This window comes from Capricornis sumatraensis, chromosome 1 (genome assembly GCF_032405125.1).
Source record: "Capricornis sumatraensis isolate serow.1 chromosome 1, serow.2, whole genome shotgun sequence".
NCBI lineage: Eukaryota > Metazoa > Chordata > Mammalia > Artiodactyla > Bovidae > Capricornis > Capricornis sumatraensis.
The window spans coordinates 98787920-98811414 of record NC_091069.1 but is presented as its reverse complement, the minus strand read 5'-3'; the positions used below and the strand labels follow the sequence as shown (position 1 = coordinate 98811414).

The 23495-nt window shown below is 41.2% G+C and overlaps 1 protein-coding gene across 1 annotated transcript in view; it reads left to right on the top strand.

Annotated features, from left to right (window-relative positions):
- Window positions 1-12196: 12196 nt before the first annotated feature.
- TMEM182 (transmembrane protein 182) overlaps window positions 12197-23495 on the top strand; it is a 46865-nt gene continuing 35566 nt past the window's right edge. Inside the window, exons 1-3 of the mRNA XM_068987191.1 lie at window positions 12197-12328; window positions 12566-12665; window positions 14324-14422. Coding sequence (XP_068843292.1) covers window positions 12197-12328; window positions 12566-12665; window positions 14324-14422 — 331 coding nt within the window. The remainder of the gene's footprint in view (window positions 12329-12565; window positions 12666-14323; window positions 14423-23495) is intronic.

The following is a 23495-nucleotide window of genomic DNA, read 5'->3' as shown; positions in this document are numbered from 1 at the left end:
CTTCTCAACCCAGGATTGAACCCAGGTCTCCCTCTTTGCAGGTGGATTCTTTACTAGCTGAGCCACCAGGGAAGCCCAAGAATACTGGAATGGGTAGCCTATCCCTTCTCCAGGGAAACCTCCTGATCCAGGAATTGAACCGGGGTCTCCTGCATTGCAGTGGGTCCTTTACCAGCTGAGCCAGCAGGGAAGCCCACTTTTTCTTCTCTGGCAGCCTCTAAAGATTTTATCTTTTTCTTTGATACTCAGCAATTTGAATATGATCGGCCTACTTGTATGTTTTTTTCTTTCTTGATTTTAATCCTGCTTTATTTGCACCGAGTTTCTTTGATCTGTTTTTTGATGTGTCTCTAGTTTAGGAACACTTTCAGCCATTATTTCTTCAAATATTTCTTCTGCCCCATGTTCTGTCTTGTACTTCTGGGACTTCAGTGATACGATAACATGCCCATTAGACCTTGAATGATGTGTTCTGTGTATTTTTTTCTTTCACCTTTTTTTAGTTTTTTGCACTTTAGCTAGGATAATTTCCGTTGATTTGTCTTCAAGTTCACTGGTTTGTCCCTTGGCTGTCTTTAGCCTGCTGGTGAAATTGTCAAAGACATTCTCCACCTCTATGACTATGTTTTGACGTCTAGAATTTGCATTTGATATTTTACATATAGTTTACATCTCTCTGCTAAAGATGCCTATCTTATCTTACACATTGTCTATCTTTTCCAATATAATCTTTAACATATTTATCAAAATCATTTTAATTCCACTGTGGTGTAGTTTCAGCATCTCTGTCATATCTGGGTTTAATTGTGATGATTGCTTTGTCTCTTCAGCCTGCATTTTTTTTTTTTTCCAAAACAATATCATCGTTTAGTGGCTTAGTCATGTCTGGACTGTAGCCCACCAGGCTCCTTCTGTCCATGGGATTTATTATTAAGATATAATTTGCATGCTACAAAATTGGTAGTTTTGATGGACATTTGGGTTGTTCCCAGGTTTGGATATTATGACTCATTCTGCTATGGACATTTGTGTACAGGTTTTTGTATAAATATATGTTTTCAAAGTGGGGCTTCTGGATCATTTGGTAACTCTGTGTTTAAACATTAGAGGAACTGTCAAACTATTTTCTAGAGTGCCTGCATCATTTTATATTCCTACTGGCAGTGTATGCTTCTGCCTCTATAAGTCGCCTCAGTCGTGTCCGACTCTGTGTGACCCCATAGACGAAAGCCCACCAGGCTCCCCCATCCCTGGGAGTATATGAAGGCTCTAATTTTTCCACATCCTCTTCAACACTTATTTTCCAATGATGGTGGATTTACATTTCCTTGATGGGAAAAGAGTAGGATTTTGTTTAGCGTTTCGTGATCATCTTTTCATGTGTTTATGGGTTATTTGTATATCTTCTCTGAAGAAATGTCTGTTCAGACACTTTGCCCATTTCTAAACTGGTTGTTTATCTTTTTATTATTGAGTTGTTAGAGCGCTTTGTATATTCTAGATACAAGTCCTTTATCAGATATATAATTTGTAAATGTTTCTCCCACCCTGCAGTTATCTTTTCACTTACTTGGTAGTTTCCACTGGTGAACAAAAGCTCATTTCATTATTGTCCAGTTTATCTAATTTTTGTATTGCTTGTGCTTTTTCTGGGTTATATAAAAAAAATCATTGCCTAATTCATGGTCATGAATATTTATACCCACGTTTACTTCTAAGAGTTACATGGTTTTTGTTCTTTCATTTAGGCCAGTAGTCTGTTGTGAATTATTACTTTTTGTGTATTTTGTGAAATAAGGAGAGAGTGGGTCATGGCTAAAATGTCAAGGACACTTGGTGTGCTTATAAAAATCTAAGTAGTCTTTTTTTTTGAATAATGTTCTATTTGCCTTTAGGACAATTTCCTTAGACTTTAAATGTTCAGATGTTTGAAATAGATTTCACGAGTTACAGAAGTTTCACTGGGGAATGGATCCATGGAGCTGCCCAAGCTACCATTCAGGAAATAGAGCTCAAGCTGGTTTTTCTTGCTTTTTACATGTCCCGTGATATTTTGTTGAAAGTTTGGCATGCTGTATAGGACAGTAGGTAGTGAAGTTATGCTATGAAATACTACATGCACACACACACACACACACACACAATTTTCCTTCGGCTAGTCATTCAATGTGAGGGAGGTATGTGTTAATCGGGTCCAGGGTAGTGCGAAGGTGGTTTGTTGTTGCCATGGTTACCTCATTGCACCATAGGACTGACGTTTCTCTAGCTCAGTGCTTCTCACCTGAGGGTGACTTTGCTTCCTAGGGATATTTGGCACTGCCTGGGGCATGTTGGAATTCAAGGTGTGCTACTGACATCTAGTGAGTAGAGGCTACAGGTGCTGCTGAATATCCTGCGACTCACAGGGCAGCACCCCAGCTTCCACAATGGAGTTATCCAGTGTCTGACGCCCGTGGTGCCGAAGGTGGGGAGCGCTGCCCTAGTGCTGCCTCATGTTTAAGGTGCGGGCCAGTTTGCTTCACCTTTTACTTGCAGGAAAGGTGGCAGAATGCTCTTCCCAGCTTTCTGAATTTCAAGATGGAAATGGAAGTCTTACTGATTTTGTCACATTGTGTTATTTATTTGTCAACTGATACTGAGCTGAGCTATGCCCAGACATCTCACTCCTGACTTTGTTTCCCTGTGCTGGGGTGATACATTAGGGCCCCTTCCTTATGACTTCGTTTAACCTTAATTACCTCTTCCACAAGTCCTAAGTCCATGGAGGTTCATGGATCAATAAACCCAAGGCTGCTAGAATAGTGCCTCGGACAAAGAGTGCTCTGTGTGTGCCCGAGGGGTTACTGTTTTGTTGCTGTGGTCACTTGTTATTTAGCTTTTGTGCTACTTGAGTATCCTGGTAGGTTCTGACTTTATCCCGTTGGCGTGCATGCCAGTTGCTCAGGCATGTCTGACTCAGTCCATGGTGACCCCATGGACTGTAGCCCGCCAGGCTTCTCTGTCAGTGGGATTCTCCAGGCAAGAATACTGGAGTGGGTGGTTGTTTCCTCTTCCAGGGCATCTTCCTGACCCAAGGATCGAATCTGGGTCTGCTGCATTGATAGGCAGATAGATACTTTTACCGCTGGGCCACATGGGAAGCTAGCTTTATCCCTTAGCACATGTATGGTCAAATTAATTAGGACTTAAACAGGGACTTGGCTGAGCAGGACATGAAGAGAAGGCTGAAATACCTGTAGCAGTTCTGACTGTGTTCATGTCAATACAACACTAGCTGTTTCCCCAACAGAGACCTGGGGACACTAAGGTAACAGGGTTGTGTCTCCCCACCCTCCTACTCTCTCCTGAACTGGACTGTCTTTCCTCTGTGGGTCAACTTGAACTGGCTCATCTGAGCCTTCTATAAGTCTCTTCTTGGAAAAGTCTTTGGAATGGAAATTTTAAAAGTCCATCTTCATCTTGATAGGTAAAGAATGACCCAGTGACAAAGGTTTTTAAGGGGAAGGCAACATACCCCAGAGGCAAGGATAAATAAAAATGTCTTTCTCGAAGTTAAGACTCAAATCGTGTATACAAAATTCATGCAAAGCGCTTTCACAGCATAGGGACCAGAGACGGGAATCTTCTCATTCACAAGGCTTCTGGTGTAGGGAGTATAATGTATTCCTTCAGAAAGAAATACAAGGAAACAAAGGGATGGGTAAGTTAAAATCAAAATTGCCATCATTAAATCTGTATTTGTTCATATAATACATGCATTCCTATAAGTTACATTTTTTTCATTTCTGCTTTCATATATCAAAAAATTTCTCCTTTGGTCCCCAGTTTTATTTCTGAAGTGGTGTGTGTGTGTGTGTGTTGATTTTAATCAAAAGCAGGTTTAAAAAAAAAAAAAATTCCAAGTTTTTTTCCCCTTTCAAGAGTTAATGCACTTCAGCATACTAATGGAGTTCTTTGGGGAACTGAACGTGGAGCTGGGCATCAGACCCTTTTTCAAAGTGGAAGATAGTTGTCTAATATAACTCCCTTTGTGTGAGTTCCTTGTGTAAGTAGCTCTCAATTCAGTGGAGTGTAAACTGCCCACATGAATGAGTGAATGAGCCTGTGGATGGATCCTGATTCGCTCACAGTCAACGTAAGCTATTTATCAGAGCCTTACTACTTGGATGGCACCATCTTAGTTAAGGCTGGTCAGCATCAAACTCTGAAAACAGCAAATCCTCGCACTGCAGTATTTGTGTGATAAAAATCCCAAAGGACCTTGTGTACCGTGGAATGCAAACTTTACATGCGGCCAGCAGATGGCACTGTTCAACCCAATTTAATTCAACTCTATCAGATGGATCTTTGGTCAGCCACGTTTCTACTGGGAAAGTGAAAGTTGCTCAGTCCTGTCCGACTCTTTGAGATCCCATAGACTATACAGTCCATGGAATTCTCCAGGCCAGAATACTGGAGTGGGTAGCCATTCCCTTCTCCAGAGGATCTTCCCAACCCAGGGATTGAACACAAATATCCCACATTGCAGTCGGATTCTTTACCAGCTGAGCTACCAGGGAAGTCCGAGAATACTGGAGTGGTTAGTAGCTTATCCCTTCTCCAATGAATCTTCCCGACCCAGGAATCGAACCAGGGTCTGCTGCATTGCAGGCAGGTTCCTTACCAGCTGAGCTACCTACTGAGAACCTACAAAAAGCATTGTGCTAGGGTTAGGGATGTAGCAGTAAACAAAGACAGAACCTCTATCACCGCCCCCCAGAGAGTATTTGTTGTTCCTATACTATGTGCCTGCCCTCTGATGCCCTCTTGCAACACCTACCATCTTACTTGGGTTTCCCTTACCTTGGGCGTGGGGTATCTCTTCACGGCTGCTCCAGCAAAGCACAGCCACTGCTCCTTACCTTGGATGACGGGTATATCCTCCCGCCGCCCTTCCTGACCTTCAATGTGGGATGGCTCCTTTAGTTACTCCTGCGCCCACACAGCCACCACTCCTTGGACGTGGGGTTGTCTAACTCAATAAAACTAAGCCATGCCCGCGGGCCATCCCGAGACGGGCGGGTCATGGTGGAGAGGTCTGACAGAATGTGGTCCACTGGAGAAGGGAATGGCAAACCACTTCAGTATTCTTGCCTTGAGGACCCCATGAACAGTATGAAAAGGCAAAATGATAGGATACTGAAAGAGGAACTCCCCAGCTCAGTAGGTACCCAATATGCTACTGGAGGTCAGTGGAGAAATAACTCCAGAAAGAATGAAGGGATGGAGCCAAAGCAAAAACAGTACGCAGTTGTGGATGTGACTGGTGATAGAAGCAAGGTCCGATGCTGTAAAGAGCAATATTGCATAGGAACTTGGAATGTCAGGTCCATGAATCAAGGCAAATTGGAAGTGGTCAAACAGGAGACGGCAAGAGTGAATGTCGACATTCTAGGAATCAGTGAACTAAAATGGACTGGAATGGGTGAATTTAACTCAGATGACCATTATATCTACTACTGCGGGCAGGAATCCCTCAAGAAATGGAGTAGCCATCGTGATCAACAAAAGAGTCTGAAATGCAGTACTTGAATGAGTCTCGAAAATGACAGAATGATCTCTGTTCGTTTCCAAGGCAAACCATTCACTATCACAGTAATCCAAGTCTATGCCCCAACCAGTAACGCTGAAGAAGCTAAAGTTGAACAGTCCTACAAGACCTTTTAGAACTAACACCCAAAAAAGATGTCCTTTTCATTATAGGAGACTGGAATGCAAAAGTAGAAAGTCAAGAAACAGCTGGAGTAACAGGCAAATTCGGCCTTGGAATGCGGAATGAAGCAGGGCAAAGACTAATAGAGTTTTGCCAAGAAAATGCACTGGTCATAGCAAACACCCTCTTCCAACAACACAAGAGAAGACTCTACACATGGACATCAGCAGATGGTCAACACCGAAATCAGATTGATTATATTCTCTGCAGCAAAAGATGGAGAAGCTCTATATAGTCAACAAAAACAAGACCGGGAGCTGACTGTGGCTCAGATCATGAACTCCTTATTACCAAATTCAGACTGAAATTGAAGAAAGTAGGGAAAACCACTAGACCATTCAGGTATGACCTAAATCAAATCCCTTATGATTATACAGTGGAAGTGAGAAATAGATTTAAGGGCCTAGATCTGATAGATAGAGTGCCTGATGAACTATGGAATGAGGTTTGTGACATTGTACAGGAGACAGGGATCAAGACCATCCCCATGGAAAAGAAATGCAAAAAAGCAAAATGGCTGTCTGGGGAGGCCTTACAAATAGCTATGAAAAGAAGAGAGGCAAAAAGCAAAGGAGAAAAGGAATGATATAAGAATCTGAATGCAGAGTTCCAAAGAATAGCAAGAAGAGATAAGAAAGCCTTCTTCAGCGATCAATGCAAAGAAATCGAGGAAAAGAACAGAATGGGAAAGACTAGAGATCTCTTCAAGAAAATTAGAGATACCAAGGGAACATTTCATGCAAAGATGGGCTTGATAAAGGACAGAAATGGTATGGACCTAACAGAAGCAGAAGATATTAAGAAGAGGTGGCAAGAATACACAGAAGAACTGTACCAAAAAGATCTTCACGACCCAGATAATCATGATGGTGTGATCACTAATCTAGAGCCAGACATTCTGGAATGTGAAGTCAAGTGGGCCTTAGAAAGCATCACTACGAACAAAGCTAGTGGAGGTGATGGAATTCCAGTTGAGCTGTTTCAAATCCTGAAAAATAATGCTGTGAAAGAGCTGCACTCAATATGCCAGCAAATTTAGAAAACTCAGCAGTGGCCACAGGACTGGAAAACGTCAGTTTTCATTCCAATCCCAAAGAAAGGCAATGCCCAAGAATGCTCAAACTACCACACAATTGCACTCATCTCACACGCTAGTAAAGTAATGCTCAAAATTCTCCAAGCCAGCCTTCAGCAATACGTGAACCGTGAACTCCCTGATGTTCAAGCTGGTTTTAGAAAAGGCAGAGGAACCAGAGATCAAATTGGCAACATCCGCTGGATCATGGAAAAAGCAAGAGAGTTCCAGAAAAACATCGATTTCTGCTTTATTGACTATGCCAAAGCCTTTGGCTGTGTGGATCACAATAAACTGTGGAAAATTCTGAAAGAGATGGGAATACCAGACCACCTGACCTGCCTCTTGAGAAATCTGTATGCAGGTCAGGAAGCAACAGTTAGAACTGGACATGAAACAACAGACTGGTTCCAAAGAGGAAAAGGAGTACATCAAGGCTGTATATTGTCACCCTGCTTATTTAACTTATATGCAGAGTACATCATGAGAAACGCTGGACTGGAAGAAACACAACCTGGAAGCAAGATTGCCAGAAGAAATATCAATAACCTCAGATATGCAGATGACACCACCCTTATGGCAGAAAGTGAAGAGGAGCTAAAAAGCCTCTTGATGAAAGTAAAAGAGGAGAGTGAAAAAGTTGGCTTAAAGCTCAACATTCAGAAAATGAAGATCATGGCATCTGGTCGCATCACTTCATGGGAAATAGATGGGGAAACAGTAGAAACAGTGTCAAACTTTATATTTTTGGGCTCCAAAATCCCTACAGATGATGATTGCAGCCATGCAATTAAAAGATGCTTACTCGTTGGAAGAAAAGTTATGAGCAGCCTAGATAGCATATTCAAAAGCAGAGACATTACTTTGGCAACAAAGGTCTGTCTAGTCAAGGCTATGGTTTTTCCAGTAGTCATGTATGGATGTGAGAGTTGGACTGTAAAGAAGGCTGAACGCCGAAGAATTGATGCTTTTGAACTGTGGTGTTGGAGAAGACTCTTGAGAGTCCCTTGGACTGCAAGGAGATCCAACTAGTCCATTCTGAAGGAGTTCAACCCTGGGATCTCTTTGGAAGGAATGATGCTAAAGCTGAAACTCCAGTACTTTGGCCACCTCATGCGAAGAGTTGACTCATTGGAAAAGACTCTGATGCTGGGAGGGATTGGGGGCAGGAGAAGAAGGGGATGACCGAGGATGAGATGGCAGGATGGCCTCACTGACTCAATGGATGCAAGTCTGAGTGAACTCCGGGAGTTGGTGATGGACAGGGAGGCCTGGCGTGCTGCGATTCATGGGGTCGCAAAGAGTCAGACACGACTGAGCGACTGAACTGAACTGATACTATGTGCAGGGTGAGAATGCTTATAAAAATAATCTCATGAAGTTACAGACTGTGGTCCTGTTGTCATAGTGTTGGATGGGGGAGGGAGCAGGGAGGAGGACATGCAAGAGACTCAAGAACCACAACACAAAACAGAGACTTAGAGAGGTCCTTAGAGCCACAGAGACCGGCAGTGACGGTTCATGGGCAGTAAAAATCTGTCTCAGTAGTGATCGAAGGGGAACAATTGATTTAGGGTCATCACTCAGCCTATTGTCTGTGTCTAGGACTTGGGACCGCAAACCTTTATACATAACCTTTAGGGCCAGGTGTGTTTAGAACTCAGAATTTGGGGGATTTTGAAAAAGCAGCAATATGTGTGTGCTGTACATTGCCTGCCACCCCCACCACCACACCCCCGTGGAACCTGGTGAGCACTGTAACCAAACACGTTTGTGCTTGTGCAGTCAAATGTGTAAGAACTCACACTATAGTTTATTTGCATCCTCGTGCCAGTCAGATTTGGTTTGCTAAAAGCTTTTGTTTTTCAGAAATTTTGAATGTTGGAATGGCAGATAAAGATTGTGGCTCTATAACACAGAATTCCAAGACAGAAATGAATTTACCCTCAAATCTGCACAGAACCACTCTGGTTTCTGAAAGTTAGACTTCTTTTTTTATTTACACATTTGTTTGCACTTTTGGATGTTAAGCATTGTCATTCCTGTATTTTTTAAGAGTAAAGTAAACCAGAATTAATTTTTTTGGTAGAATGTTTAGATAGCTTCAGTAGATATGTTGAGATAATTAAGACTATTGCAATATCAAGATTGGAAATTATGACCTTAAAAAAAATGGTTTGCTCCTTATCACTCACAAACTAAACATGACTTGGGATTTCTGCTAAGTTGTAGTGTGTTTACTGATTAAAAAAAAAAAAAACACAGTTAAGTAAATAAAAAGACATTTAAACCAGTTAAATAGCTCAGGCTGTATACTTACATTACAGCCAAGAGTCATAATACAAGTAGATTTTTATTTTACTCTGGTGCTCCATGTATGTCAACCACCATGATAAACACTGAGGATAATGATGACTGAGCTAAAGGAGTTACGTTTTATGAAATCAGAACTAGTCTCTAGTATTTTTCTCAAATAGTTGCCCATGAATGAATGGTTGAAAACAATTAGATGGGTTAATTAGTAGCTGCTTTGATATACACACTCACACGTGTGTGTGTATGTGTATATATATATATATATATATATATACATTTTTATAATGATGCTTATTCACTTTTGGATAAACCAAAAATGGTGAAAAAAATATTAGTTGATGAACCTCTTCCAGAAAGGTGATATTTTGTGTGTGACAGAGATCAAAATTGAGATGAATTGTAGCAATAATAAAATCCTACACTCTTTTTCTACTTATTTAAAAAAATCTAGTTGTTTGTATACATGTGTGTGTTTGTGAATGCATATGCTAAAGATTTGGTATTAATGCATAGGTTTTTTTATCATAAGCCATTACGATATAAATAAAATAAACTTTTCCTATAAAGATTCCTTTTCCTTTCCAAATAACAACATTGTCACCTACAATAAAACTGCATGACCACAACTACTGTTACCTTGGGAGGGGGTGTGGGGTGACCAGAAGCTTATTACTACAACCTCTATGTACCTCATTCCAATGAATCGTTTTTTCCCCGCTAGCTCTTGAACTCCTCATGGTCAGGGCCTGTGTAGCTAATAAAATGCCTGGACAGTCACAAGCTCCCAATAAGCACTTCTTGAAGATGCGTTCTTCCTAGCCATCCCCCAAGAAAAACCCCTTAATTTGATCTTACATTGCATTAACTATAGAACAGCATCTTTAATAGTTTCCTACTGCTGCCGTAAAAATGTGACAATACAACGTTAGTGGCTTGAAACAATAAGATTTTCCTTTTCTGCCTTTGCAGAGGTCAGAAATCCCCAAAGTCAAGGTGTTGGTAGGCAGCATTCCTTCTTGAAGGCTCTTGGGGAGAATCTGGTTTTTTGTTTGTATGTTTTTTGTTTTTACCTCTTCCATGCTCTACAAGCTGCCCACATTCCTTGGCTTGTAGCCTCTCTCCTCCGTCTTGAAACTGGCAAGTCTCTAACTCTTTCTGGAGTCACATTTCTTTCTCTGACCACTGTCAGGAAGGATTCTCTACTTTTCTTTTAAGGGTTCATGTGTGTAGATTGGGTCAACCTGTATAATCTAGGTCATTGCTGTGTAAGGTAGCGTATTCATAGATTATGTGGTTATGTTTAGGATTAGGGTGTGGACATCTTTGGGAACCCATTATTCTGCCTGTTGGGGGCTTCCCAGGGGGCTCAGTGGTAAAGAACCCACCTGCCAACGTAGGAGACGCAGGAGACACAGGTTTGATCCCTGGGCCAGGAAGATGACTAGAGGAGGAAATGGCTACCTGTTCCAATATTCATGCCTGAAAAATTCCATGGACAAAGGAGCCTGGTGGGCTATAGTCTGTGGGATTGCAAAGAGTCAGACACAACTGAGTGACTGAATGTACACACGAACACACACACACACGCAGACACACACACACACACACACACAAATTTGTTTCTAAGGATCCATCCCATGTCAAACAAAAGTGGTGAAGGAAGCTGGCAGAGGTCAGATGCCTCTTCAGAAGATGCAGAAACCCATGTTACAACTGAATACAAAAGACAGTAATCACTAGAGACAGTGAAAGTTTTCAAATATTGCACAAATACTTAAAAAATTCCCTCTGGCATATTTAGACATGGAGTGAAAACAAAGAAATGAGCTAGAGATGCTAGACATGAAGAATGTGTAGATACATTGCTATTCAGTGACTTCTATGGGTGTCAAGGAAGACTCCCTGTTTTAAGGAGGTTGAATATTTAAAATGAAAGAAACAAAAGAAAATGTGGGCTGTATTTTCTTATTTTAATCTAGAAAATAATATACTTTTGAGACTTTTTTCGTGAGTCTACTTTGGGGATGATCATTTGGAATACCTTGTATAGCATCTGGGAACTGCAATTTATGTCATAGCATGTGCTTCATAAAAGTATTTTGTTCTACTTTAAGAGTTTATGTTACCATATTCTTGATCTTTTAAATATACTTATGAATTTCTAGGTTATGAACCTGAACTGTACTTGGTGTTATATTAGATCAATTGACCCACTATTTTATATTCCAAAAATATCCAAAAAAAACCTAATTGCTATCCTCAGAGGACCTCACCAGGCTCCCCCGTCCCTGGGATTCTCCAGGCAAGAACACTGGAGTGGGTGGCCATTTCCTTCTCCAATGCATGAAAGTGAAAAGTGAAAGTGAAGACGCTCAGTCGTGTCCGACCCTCAGCGACCCCATGGACTGCAGCCCACCAGGCTCCTCTGTCCATGGGATTTTCCAGGCAAGAATACTGGAGTGGGGTGCCATTGCCTTCTCCGGTGATTGCACTACTCACACCTTTCTTCCAGTTATATCCAAGAGAGGTCTTTGTGGTTCTTTACACCTATGATTTATCTACCCTTGTAGTGGGTCTTCAGTGCCTCCAGGGTTGTCATGGTCATTCGGCATCAAGAGGAGCCTGTTCAGACACTTAAGACTTTGGGCCAGTGTGGCCGTGACCTCACACCATTCTGTCATCTTTCGGCTCCTCTGGATTGCCCCACAGCAATAAGGATGATTCTGGCCAGTTCCTGATACTACCCCCTCCACCGTCAGGGGAAGGTCAGCTATTTTTTGATCCCCTGGGGAGAGAGGCAACTCCTCAGTCAGTGTCCTAAAATAGCCTGCCATTCTCAGCTGCCGGACTGGAGGCCCTCCAGGGGAACGCAGAGGCAACACGAATCCACCACCCGTGTGAGTGGGACTCCACTGAAACACCAGCTAAGAGCCGCTTCTCAAGAAGATCCTGCCTGCTCAGAAGTCTTTATTCTTTTTTTTTTAACTGAGGATCTGGGTGTCCGCTCTCATTTATTTTCTTATTTTAGTTCAACAGAAACCAGTGAACTGAAAATGAGACTAAATATTGCCATCTTCTTTGGGGCTCTCTTTGGTGCACTGGGGGTTTTACTCTTTCTGGTGGCTTTTGGATCAGATTACTGGCTTCTCGCGACTGAAGTAGCAAAGTGTTCAGGTGAACAAAATGTGCGTTTCTTCTTCAAAATATTGTTGTACTTGGTGGTAATGAGGATAGCCTCATGTATCTTCTGAGAATCCAAAAATAGCAGTGGAATGTCTATTTCTTCTCAGAAGAGATATGTAGAAAGCTAATGATCATCATTATTTGGGAAACAATACGTTGCTTAAAAAATTTCCCAGATGTAATTATTCAGATTGTGTTCCTTGTGTTGATACCAATTACTTCATTTGTGTTCTGTACAGGTAGAAAACGTCACTTTCCACCATGAAGGATTCTTCTGGAGATGTTGGTTTAATGGGATTGTGGAAGAGAATGATTCCAATATCTGGCAGTTCTGGTACAGTAAGTACAATTCAGCCTTATTTCCCCCCCACCCCAACCCCTGGCTTGTCAATAAAAAAGAACAGTTTCTTATTTTGGTGCACGTCACTTAGAAAACAAGATTGGATTCTTAGCTGTGGAATCTCAATGGGGTATCTTTCAATGGTTCCTTTCAAAGGTACCTGATTCTTTTTCAGTAAACAGAATTGGCTATAGAAATAACTATTTTATTTTCTAACATAAAGTTGTAGTCCATATTTATAGCAGAATTGGACAATCCACTGTTTCCTTGCTCACGTTTAAAATACATCATCCTTAACAAACAAAACAAATATTCTCTATAGTGTGTTTTTGGAATGTCTGTTATTGCTATGTTGCGAATAAATGTTTTTATTTTGGGGGCTATGAATCCTTGAAGTCACAAATTTAAAAATTCAGAATTAGAGATGTATTATTTTATAGTAATAGCTTCAAAATTTAAAAAAATCTCTTTTTATAACAAAACAGTTATGAGCAGTGACAGATGAAAGCTTGCTCTATTAAGGCTTAAACCAAGTTTGTGGGCAATATCAAGAAATGCTTTGCTTTTGATGTTTCCATTCTCTCACAGAAACTTTAAAGTTCTTTTTTGAAATAAAATAGCTCCTTAAAAATACAGTTGCATTCTTTCAACTGTATTTTCTATATTGTTGTTAATCTTTGAAAATCAATCCACTGAAAATAGCTAGCCTTTATCTTATTGCATCCAACAATGAAAGAACTGTTTATTACCTTCTGACTTACTGTGGGTTGAAATTATTAGTCGTCTTCTCAAAACTACTCCTGTGATAAATCAAAGTATGACACTTAAGTCAAAATTATGGAGTATATCATAAAAATTTGAGATCACAGAAGATAGGCCAACAGTAAATTGGCATATGTTAAAGGAACAAAATTATGATGAAATGGCATTTTGAGAGAAATATTTCATAGAGTTTCTGATTGTCATTTGGGGGAGGAGAATAAGCATGTGATCTGCCGATGGAAATTATCTAGGCTTTGGTAAAGTGAAGTAAGTCAGACTTTGCAAGAGGAAGAGTTTGCCAAGACTTAGAGAAGGAAAAAATATTTTACTCCTTAAAGGGTATACGATGAAATCATCAAGATTTAAAACAACATTAAAGTTCTTTCTTGTGGTTTCTTCAAATACTAAAAATAAACTTTAATCATTAACTTGTATGGTCTATCATCTACATCTTTTCCCTGAAAGTAGAATATAGAAGAAAATTTGCATTAGTTAGAACCAATCATAGTTAGATCTAAATTTATTAGATTTTTAAACAACAACATTTTTTGTGTGTGTGTGTCTGTGTCGGGCATTATGTTAGGAACCGGAGAATACTGTTGTGAAAATGAATGAAATCTGGTGATTTCAACTGTAGGTGATACTAAGGGCATTCTCTCCACTGGATTAGGTCATGAGCTAGACGTTTTGGATGAATCCACTTTCCAGGTCTCCTGTGCTATTCCATGTGAGACTTTTAAGGAAGTTCCTCCCTATTCAATAATTCTCTGAGTTTGTTGATCTGTGGTTTTATTTTGCTTGTGTACCCCCCACAGCCTGTATTTCTCTTCTACTGGGAACAAATCTTCAGGCAGCCTCTCAGTAACAAATACGTCTGTCTTGCTTTCCTTCCCAGCCAATCAGCCCCTGTGGAAGAACTGCACCCACGCTTACCTGTCGCCATACCCCTTCCTGAGAGGCGAGCACAACTCCACCTCCTACGACTCTGCAGTCAGTAAGTACTCAGTCCTCAGGGCGCCTCCAGAAGGGTGGTCTTTCTGAAACACTCCCCCCATAGCAGCTTTGTGGGCAATCAAAAAATAATTTATAATTTCAATGTGTTTTTTTATATCAGTCATGTATAAAATAATAAATAAGATGTCATTTTTCTTTATTTAATTATCTTTGATGTGGACTTTTTTTTTTAATCTTTATTGAATTTGTTGCAGTAGCGCTTCTGTCGTATGTTTGTTTGGCCATGGGCCATGTGGGATCTCAGTTCCCCGACCAGGGATTGAACCCACATCCCCTGCATTGAAAGGTGAAGTATTCTCCATTGGACTGCCAGGGAATTCCCAAAATGTCATTTTTTTAAATACCAGTTATAATCTTAATAAAATACAACTTTGGTCCAAAATCAAAGCCCATTTGCTTGTTGCTTATCATGATAATTTTTTACAAGTGTGTTTGTTTTCTGATATGAAAATAATGGTATTCATCAGGAAGATGGGTTTCCTGGGTAGTTCAAATGGTAAAGAATCTGCCTGCAATGCGGGAGACCCAGGTTCAATCCCTGGGTTGGGGAGAACCCCTGGAGAAGGGCATGGCAATCCACTTCAGTATTCTTGCCTGCAGGCTACAATCCATGGGGTCGCTAAGAGTCAGACACGACTGAGACACACGCATCAGGAAGAACTGCTCCGGAAGATGTAAAACTCGTCCTACAATGGAAACCACTGTAATATACACCCTGATTTTAAAACATTTTTGCCATTGTCATACATAAGAACATGATTGCATGCTAAGTCATTTCAGTCATGTCCGACTTTGTGACCCTGTAGACCGTGGCCCTCCAGGCTCCTCTGTCCATGGGGATTCTCCAGGCAAGAATGCTGGAGTGGGTTGCCATGCCCTGATCCAGGGCATCTTCCTGACCCAGGGATTGAACCCACGTCTCTTATGTCTCCTGCATTGGCAGGCAGGTTCTTGACCACCAATGCTGCTATTGCTGCTAAGTCGCTTCAGTTGTGTCCGATTCTGTGCGACCCCATAGACGGCAGCCCACCAGGCTCCCCCGTCCCTGGGATTCTCCAGGCAAGAACACTGGAGTGGGTTGCCATTTCCTTCTCCAATGCATGAAAGTGAAAAGTGAAAGTGAAGTTGCTCAGTCAGGTCCGACTCTTAGCGACCCCATGGACTGCAGCCTACCAGGCTCCTCTTGTCCATGGGGTTTTCCAGGCAAGAGTACTGGAGTGAGGTGCCATTGCCTTCTCCGATGCTGCTATTAGGTTACTGTATTTCTACCAAATGATGAAACTTCATTGTGTGTGATATTCCTCAGAAGAAGGAGAGCCCTATGCTGTTAACTGGGAATCATGATTGCCCAGCTTCTTTCATGTTTTCATTCTACTTTTTCTATAGAAACTGTATAAACTTAGTTTCTGTAGAAAGTATACAATATTTAGCACATAAATCTAATTTTTAAAAGTATATAAGCTCAATATGTCAACTTTATTCTCAGCTGGTTTCATGAAGTTTTTCATAAGAGAGTGCTTATCCTAAGCTTAAAACTAAGGGTTGGTACAGAATTTAGTGGTGTCATTAACAGGGCCAAAAAAAAAAATCTGTTTTTCAAAGAGAATACGTAACATTTAATATTCTGGATAAATGTGTATTAGTCAGGATTCTCCAGAGAATCAATAGGAATTGTATGTGTGTGTACAGAGAGGGAGACTGAGGTTAATTGATTGATTGACTGAGGGAGAGATTTTAAGGAATTGGCTCATGCTGTTGTTTGAAAGGCTGTTAAGTTTGAAATCTCTGGGGCAAGGCTGCAGCTGGAGATTCACATAACAGCTGATGTTGAGGCCTTGACTCTGAGTGCTAGAGACTTGGGTAGAATTTCTATGGTGCAGTCCAGAGGAGGGTTCTTTCTTCTTCAGGAAGCCCTTTTTTGTTCTTTAAATCCTTCAGCTGATTGCACGAGGCCCAGCCCCTCATACCGTGGGATGATCTACCTTACTGATAGTCTGCTGATTATAAACACTGACACATCGAAATGCCTTTATAGCTGTTTTTAGGCTACTGTTTGATCAAGCAGCTGGGCACCATCGTCTATCTAAGCTGACACGTAAAATTAACAACCACAGAACTCAATGAACTTTTACATCCGTCATCCATTTTTTCGTCTTTATGTACAATATGAATTTCCATACATTTTAATTTTGTTTTGAGTTTGTCAGAGGGGATAGCATCTGCTTATATCACATTATTAACATGACGTGTTACGGAGCAGGTGTGGATCCGGGTAGGAAAAGGGATGAAGCTGTGCTTGTCCACCAGACTTGCCTGTGCTCAGAGGGCGTGTGGCTGCTGGTGTTGATAATGAGTGTGGTGCAGATGCTCTTTCCCATAAAAATCTGCTTGGCTGCAACCAAAAATAGATAAGTACAGTTCCCCCATCATTTCATCATTGTTTTAAAAAACAGTCGTCTCAGTCACACTTGCCAAACCTTCTCTACGTCATTTACGATGCGGACCTTCTCACTGATGATAGAGGACGTGGCGTGGGGAACAGGCAGATAGACTGCTTTATGTTATAAAAAGTTACATTACAGAGAGTTACGGAAACGCTATCCCTTGCTTGTCATTCTTTCTAGGACATTAGCTATTTGCATAAATATTTGCATATTGCTGTTGCTGATACTCGTGTGTTGGGGTCCTGTGATAAGATAGGTGCGGTAGGCTCCATATACTTAACAGTGAATCTGCATATTTGAAAAATTTGCACCTCGAAGAGATAGTGTGTGTGTGCTAAGTTGCTTCAGTTGTGTCGGACTCTTTGCGAGCCCATGGACTGTAGCCTGCCAGGCTCCTCTGTCCATAGGATTTTCCAGGCAAGAATACTGCAGTGGGTTGCCAGTTCCTCCTCCAGGGGATCTCCCCAACCCAGGGATCAAACCCAAGTCTCTTAGTCTTCTGCATTGACAGGTGGATTCTTTGCCATTAGCGCCACCTGGGAAGCCCTAAGGAGATGGTGGCGAACTTGCAAAACAGGGTAACGCTATCTGTGCATAATAATGATGGGGAAGGGGTGAGTGCATGTCAGCGAAATTGTGCTGCAATTATGTTTAGAATTATGCTGCATTACATATAATTACTATGTCACTTTTTGGATCAAGTGACAAACCGTGTTCCATTTTTTTAAGTTGTCGCACTCCTCTTTGGCATACATATTGCAACTTCTTACTTTACTTTAAGCAAAAACACTAAGGGAAAATGACTGAGGTGAGAAGAGGTATGTCCTATAACAGAAATAGTATATGCAAGTGATACCTGACATTATATTTGGGTGATTATTTTATTGTTTCTTTTATCCAAGAGAAAGATACAGACTTCATCAAAAAGATTCAATCTGGTTGAAAGTGTGTGTTTCCTGCTTGATAAAGCCACGAGATTTCACTAGACTCCAGAACTATCTGTCAACTTCATAGCCTAATAATTGTCAGGCATTATACATTTGCTGGGATTTCCTGGTGGCTCAGATGGTAAAGAATCCACCTGCCAATGTAGGAGTCACAGGTTTGATACCTGGGTTGAGAAGATCCCCTGGAGAAGGAATTGGCACTCCTGTATTCGTCCCTGGGAAACCCCATGGACAGAGGAGCCTGCTGGGCTATAGCCCACGGGGTTGCCAAGAGTCGGACACGACTTAGAAACTAAACAACAACAACAGTGCCTTTGTCAGCTTATCTTGGGAAAATTCAAAGTATTGTTTGTGAAATCTGATGTATTGTGGCCAGGCAAATTATTGGCAGAATTGCCATTAGCTAGCTACAGTTAGCTAATACTGAAATCACTGAAAATGATACCATGGTGGATAGCTTTCTGGAAAGACTATTTTAGAATTATTGGACATTACTGATGAAATTATTTTATTTCACGATAGGGGCTGAGACTCAGAGAAACCGTGTGATTTCTGTCTTCACACAGTTGATCACTGGCAGAACTAACCCAAGGTCCAAGCCTCTGGGTTTTGTTTATTGATGATCTTATCAACTACAGTGAATGAAAAAAGGCTGATTTTAGTTCTTACTATTAAATCTTTTAAAGTAAAGTCTTTTAGTTGGATTTCAATAAAAGAACAAAGTAAACTTATGTTGGCTTTTTTTACCTTTCTGTTTGATCCTGACGTGTATGGATGTACAGTCTGGTCTAATTCACTGTTTCCTTTATTTTTCTTTTAATCTCAAATGCATATTCTAAAATCCATTTATGTTCAAATCTTGTTATTTGGATGGTTGCCCAAGCTTAGAGGGGCTGATCTAATTCTCAGAATTGTTTTCTGAAGTAGGACTATGTACTTCGAAGTCCATTAAACAATTTCATTACCTCTCGATATCTGTCAGAATTCAGATTTTCTGGTTTGTTTCATGCTTAAATTTAGTCATAGTCCATTAATTTGCTATAATCAGGTGATGGTGTACTGAACGTAGATTAATTTTCAAGGTAACTCAACCCTTGAGTGAGTCAGTCATTTCTGTATGGCGTCCCCTTGGCCTGAAACCACACCCACCAAGGTGCTCCTTGTACCTAACTGCAGCTGTTCATGAATACTCAGCTCTTTCATTGTTTATTGCAGTTCCCCGAAGGCACAGACTGTGACCTAGTCATGTTTGTATCACCAGCACTTAGCATAGTGCTGGATACTTAGAAGATCCTTCAGCGTTTGTATGACATGACAGTGCCAAATTGCAGTTTGTATTTTCAGCGATAAACTATTTTAACTTTATTCCAAGTGGAAAGGGCTTCCTTATGAAGTAGAATATATTGAACGTAATTTCTGTTTTTCCCTGATGAGTTGGAACAAACATGCGGACACAGGCCGGCCACACGGCCTTCTTTGCGCTGCTCAGAACCAGCATTTGCGCTCTCACTGCAGGGCCCAAGGGTGTCCACCCTTCTCCCCAGGTGCTCCTCCCTCCTCCCACACCCTCCTCCCCGTTTCCTTGATGAAGCAGGATCACCCACCGAGCCAGTTCAGACTTCAGCTCCTAAGGAAGACATCCTTGCTGCCCTTGCCCCCTCTAACACGGAGGCTAGACCAGGCTCTGCTTTATAAAACCCATGCTTTCATTTGATAATTTATAGCACAGATTTTAAATATTTACTGCAGAATTATTTTGTTCATATATCCCTTCCCGATTTAACTCTAGGCTTCACAACTGTAAGGTCTTTTATGTTTGACTCACTGCTGTTTCCACTCTTGACTGAATATTTTTGTAGAATTAGTATTTCTTGAGAGTCTGCACTAACTAGACTGGACTGTGTGCTGACACTCATGCCTTGAATAACTACTGACGTGTGTAGGAATTTTTAAACCTTTACTCAGTGGACCTCGTTTACTCTGAAAATGGTTTTTTCATACTTCTGGTAAATTTTTTAGGTCTACACCATTGTTTTCATGAGTCAGCTCTCTTTTACCTTTATTGCCAATATTTATTTACTACTCTTTTCTGGTCTGCTCATTCTTCAGTCTTATAAAAAAAAAGGTAGGGTGCTGTGAATGATACAAGACTAGAAGCAGGAAGGCAACTAGGCAAGGTGTTAGTCAGCAGCTCATGAAGCTGAAAGTAGCCAAAAACAAATAGGAACTGGAGAATGAGGGTTACTTTTGTCCCACAGTAAGAAGGTCAGAGGCAGCCGCTGTCATGATGCTGTCAGGGACCCTGGCCTTTCAAAGCCTTTGGTTCCACATCCTTGGTTGGTGGACAGCCCCTGTCATCTCCTCCCATCTTCAGGAGAACAGGCGTGTCCCTGGAATTCTCTAATAGGTTGCTGCCAATGCTTCCCTTGTCAGAACCATGTCACATGGCCTTGCTGGGCTGGGGCTTGGAGTTGCTTGCTTTCCAGGCTCTGTGGCAGGGGAGGAGAGGAAGAGGATAAGGGCAGAGGGGAGAAGAGTTCCAATGGTCCTCCTCACGGACCAGCATCTTGGTCCTCCCCGGACGTTATCAGGGCAGGACAAGGGATGAGGCAACAAAGGTCAAGAAGGACTGATGGGCATAAAGGATATTAAAGAGTTAACATGCAAATTAAAGAGTTAACATGTAAATTTCAGAGCCAAACAGAAGAAATCTAGGGGCATCTAGGCTGATAAAGAAGCTGCTCTCTAAATAAGATGTAATTCAGTTTATATAACATAAGTTCAGTTCAGTCCTTCAGTCGTGTTCGACTCTTTGTGACCCCATGGACTGCAGCACCCCAGGCCTCCCTGTCCATCACCAACTCCCAGAGTTTACTCAAACTCATGCCCATTGAGTTGGTGATGCCATCCAACCATCTCATCCTCTGTCATCCCCTTCTCCTCCCGCCTTCAATCTTTCCCAGCATCAGGGTCTTTTCCAGTGAGTCAGTTCTTCCCATCAGGTGGCTAAAGTTTTGGAGTTTCAGCTTCAGCATCTGTCCTTCCAATGAATATTCAGGGCTAATTGCCTTTAGGATGGACTGGTTGGATCTCCTTGCAGTCCAAGGGACTCTCAAGAGTCTTCTCCAACACCACAGTTCAAAAGCATCAGTTCTTCTGTGCTCAGCTTTCTTTATAGTCCAACTCTCACATCCATACATGACTACTGGGAAAACCATAGCTTTAACTAGACGGACCTTTGTTGGCAAAGTAATGTCTCTGCTTTTTAATATGCTGTTTAGATTGGTCATAACTTTTCTTCCAAGGAGCAAGCGTCTTTTAATTTCATGGCTGCAGTCACCATCTGCAGTGAGTTTGGAGCCCAGAAAATAAAATCCGTCACTGTTTCCACTGTTTCCTCATCTATTTGTATGAAGTGATGGGACCAGATGCCATGATCTTCGTTTTCTGAATGTTAAGTTTTAAGCCAACTTTTTCACTCTCCTCTTTCACTTTCACTAAGAGGCTCTTCAGTTCCTCTTCACTTTCTGCCTTAAGAGTGGTGTTATTTGCATATCTGAGGTTATTGACATTTCTCCTGGCAATCTTGATTCCAGCTTGTGCTTCATCCAGTCCAGCATTTCTCATGATGTACTCTGCCTGTAAGTTAAATAAGCAGGGTGACAATATACAGCCTTGATGTACTCCTTTCCTGATTTGGAACCAGTCTGTTTTTCCACATCTGGTTCTGTCTGTTGCTTCTTGACCTGCATACAGGTTTCTCAGGAGGCAGGTCAGGTGGTCTGGTATTCCTATCTGTTTAAGAATTTTTCACAGTTTGTTGTGATCCATACAGCAAAGGCTTTGACGTAGTCAATAAAGCAGAAGTAGATGTTTTTCTGGAACTCTCTTGCTTTTTCAATGATTCAGTGGATGTTGGCAATTGGTGTCTGGCTCCTGTGCCTTTTCTAAATCCAGCTTGAACATCTGGCAGTTCATGGTTCACGTACTGTTGAAGCCTAGCTTGGAGAATTTTGAGAATTACTTTGCTAGCATGTGAGATGAGTGCAATCGTGTGGTAGTTTGAGCATTCTTTGGCATTGCCTTTCTTTGGGATTTTTAGAATGAAAACTGACCTTTTCTAGTCCTGTAGCCACTGCAGAGTTTTCCAAATTTGCTGGCATATTGAGTGCAGCACTTTCACAGTATCATCTTTTAGGATTTGACATAGCTTAGCTGGAATTCCATCACCTCCACTAGCTTTGTTCATAGTGATGCTTCCTAAGGCCCACTTGACTTCACATTCCAGGATGTCTGACTCTAGGTGAGTGATCACACCATCTTGATTATCTGGTTTGTGAAGATCTTTTTTGTATAGTTCCTCTGTGTATTCTTGCCACCTCTTCTTAATATCTTCTGCTTCTGTTAGGTCCATACCATTTCTGTGCTTTATTGTGCCCATCTTTGCATGAAATGTTCCCTTGGTATCTCTAATTTTCTTGAAGAGATCTCTAGTCTTTCCCATTCTATTGTTTTCCTCTATTTCTTTGCACTGATCGCTGAGGAAGGCTTTCTTATCTCTCCTTGCTCTTCTTTGGAACTCTCCATTCAGATGGGTATATCTCCTTTTTTCCCTCGCCTTTTGCTTCTCTTCCTTTCATAGGTATTTGTAAGGCCTCCTCAGACAACCGTTTTCCCTTTTTGCATTGGTTTTCCTTGGGGATGGCCTTGATCACTGCCTCCCGTATAATGTCACAAGCCTCTATCTGTAGTTCTTCACGCACTCAGTCTATCAGATCTGATCCCTTGAATCTATTTGTCACTTCCACTGTATAATCATAAGGAATTTGATTTAGGTCATACCTGAATGGTCTAGTAGTTTTCTCCACTTTCTTCAATTTAAGTCTGAATTTGGCAATAAGGAGTTCATGATCCTAGCCACAGTCAGCTCCCAGTCTTGTTTTTGCTGACTGTATAGAGCTTCTCCATCTTTGGCTGCAAAGAATATAATCATTCTGATCTTGGTGTCAACCATCTGGTGATGTCCATGTGTAGAGTCTTCTCTTGTGTTGCTGGAAGAGGGTGTTTGCTATGACCAGTGCATTCTCTTGGCAAAACTCTATTAGCCTTTGCCCTGCTTCATTCTGTAATCCAAGGCCAAAGTTGCCTGTTACTCCAGGTATTTGCTGACTTGCTACTTTTACATTCCAGTCCCCTATAATAAAAAGGACATCTTTTTTTGGTGTCAGTTCTAGAAAGTCTTCTAGGTCTTCATAGAACTATTCAACTTCAGCTTCTTCAGCATTACTGGTTGGAGCATAGACTTGGATTACTGTGATACTGAATGGTTTGCCTTGGAAACGAACAGAGATCATTCTGTCATTTTTCAGATTGCCTCCAAGTACTGCATTTAGGACTCTTTTGTTGACTATGATGGCTACTCCATTTCTTCTAAGGGATTCTTGCCCACAGTAGTAGATATAGCTACTAAATAACATACAGTCAAGGTAAAATGGTCACTTTCCTCCAGACAATAAATATTATTTTAGTGTATTTCTTTCCAGTCCTTTTTACATGCATATTGTACTTTGTTTTGATCCTTCTAAATAAAAACATATATCTCACTTTTTAATTTTTAAGTTAGCTAATATTTCTCCATGTTTGTGCCTAATAGTTTCTCAGA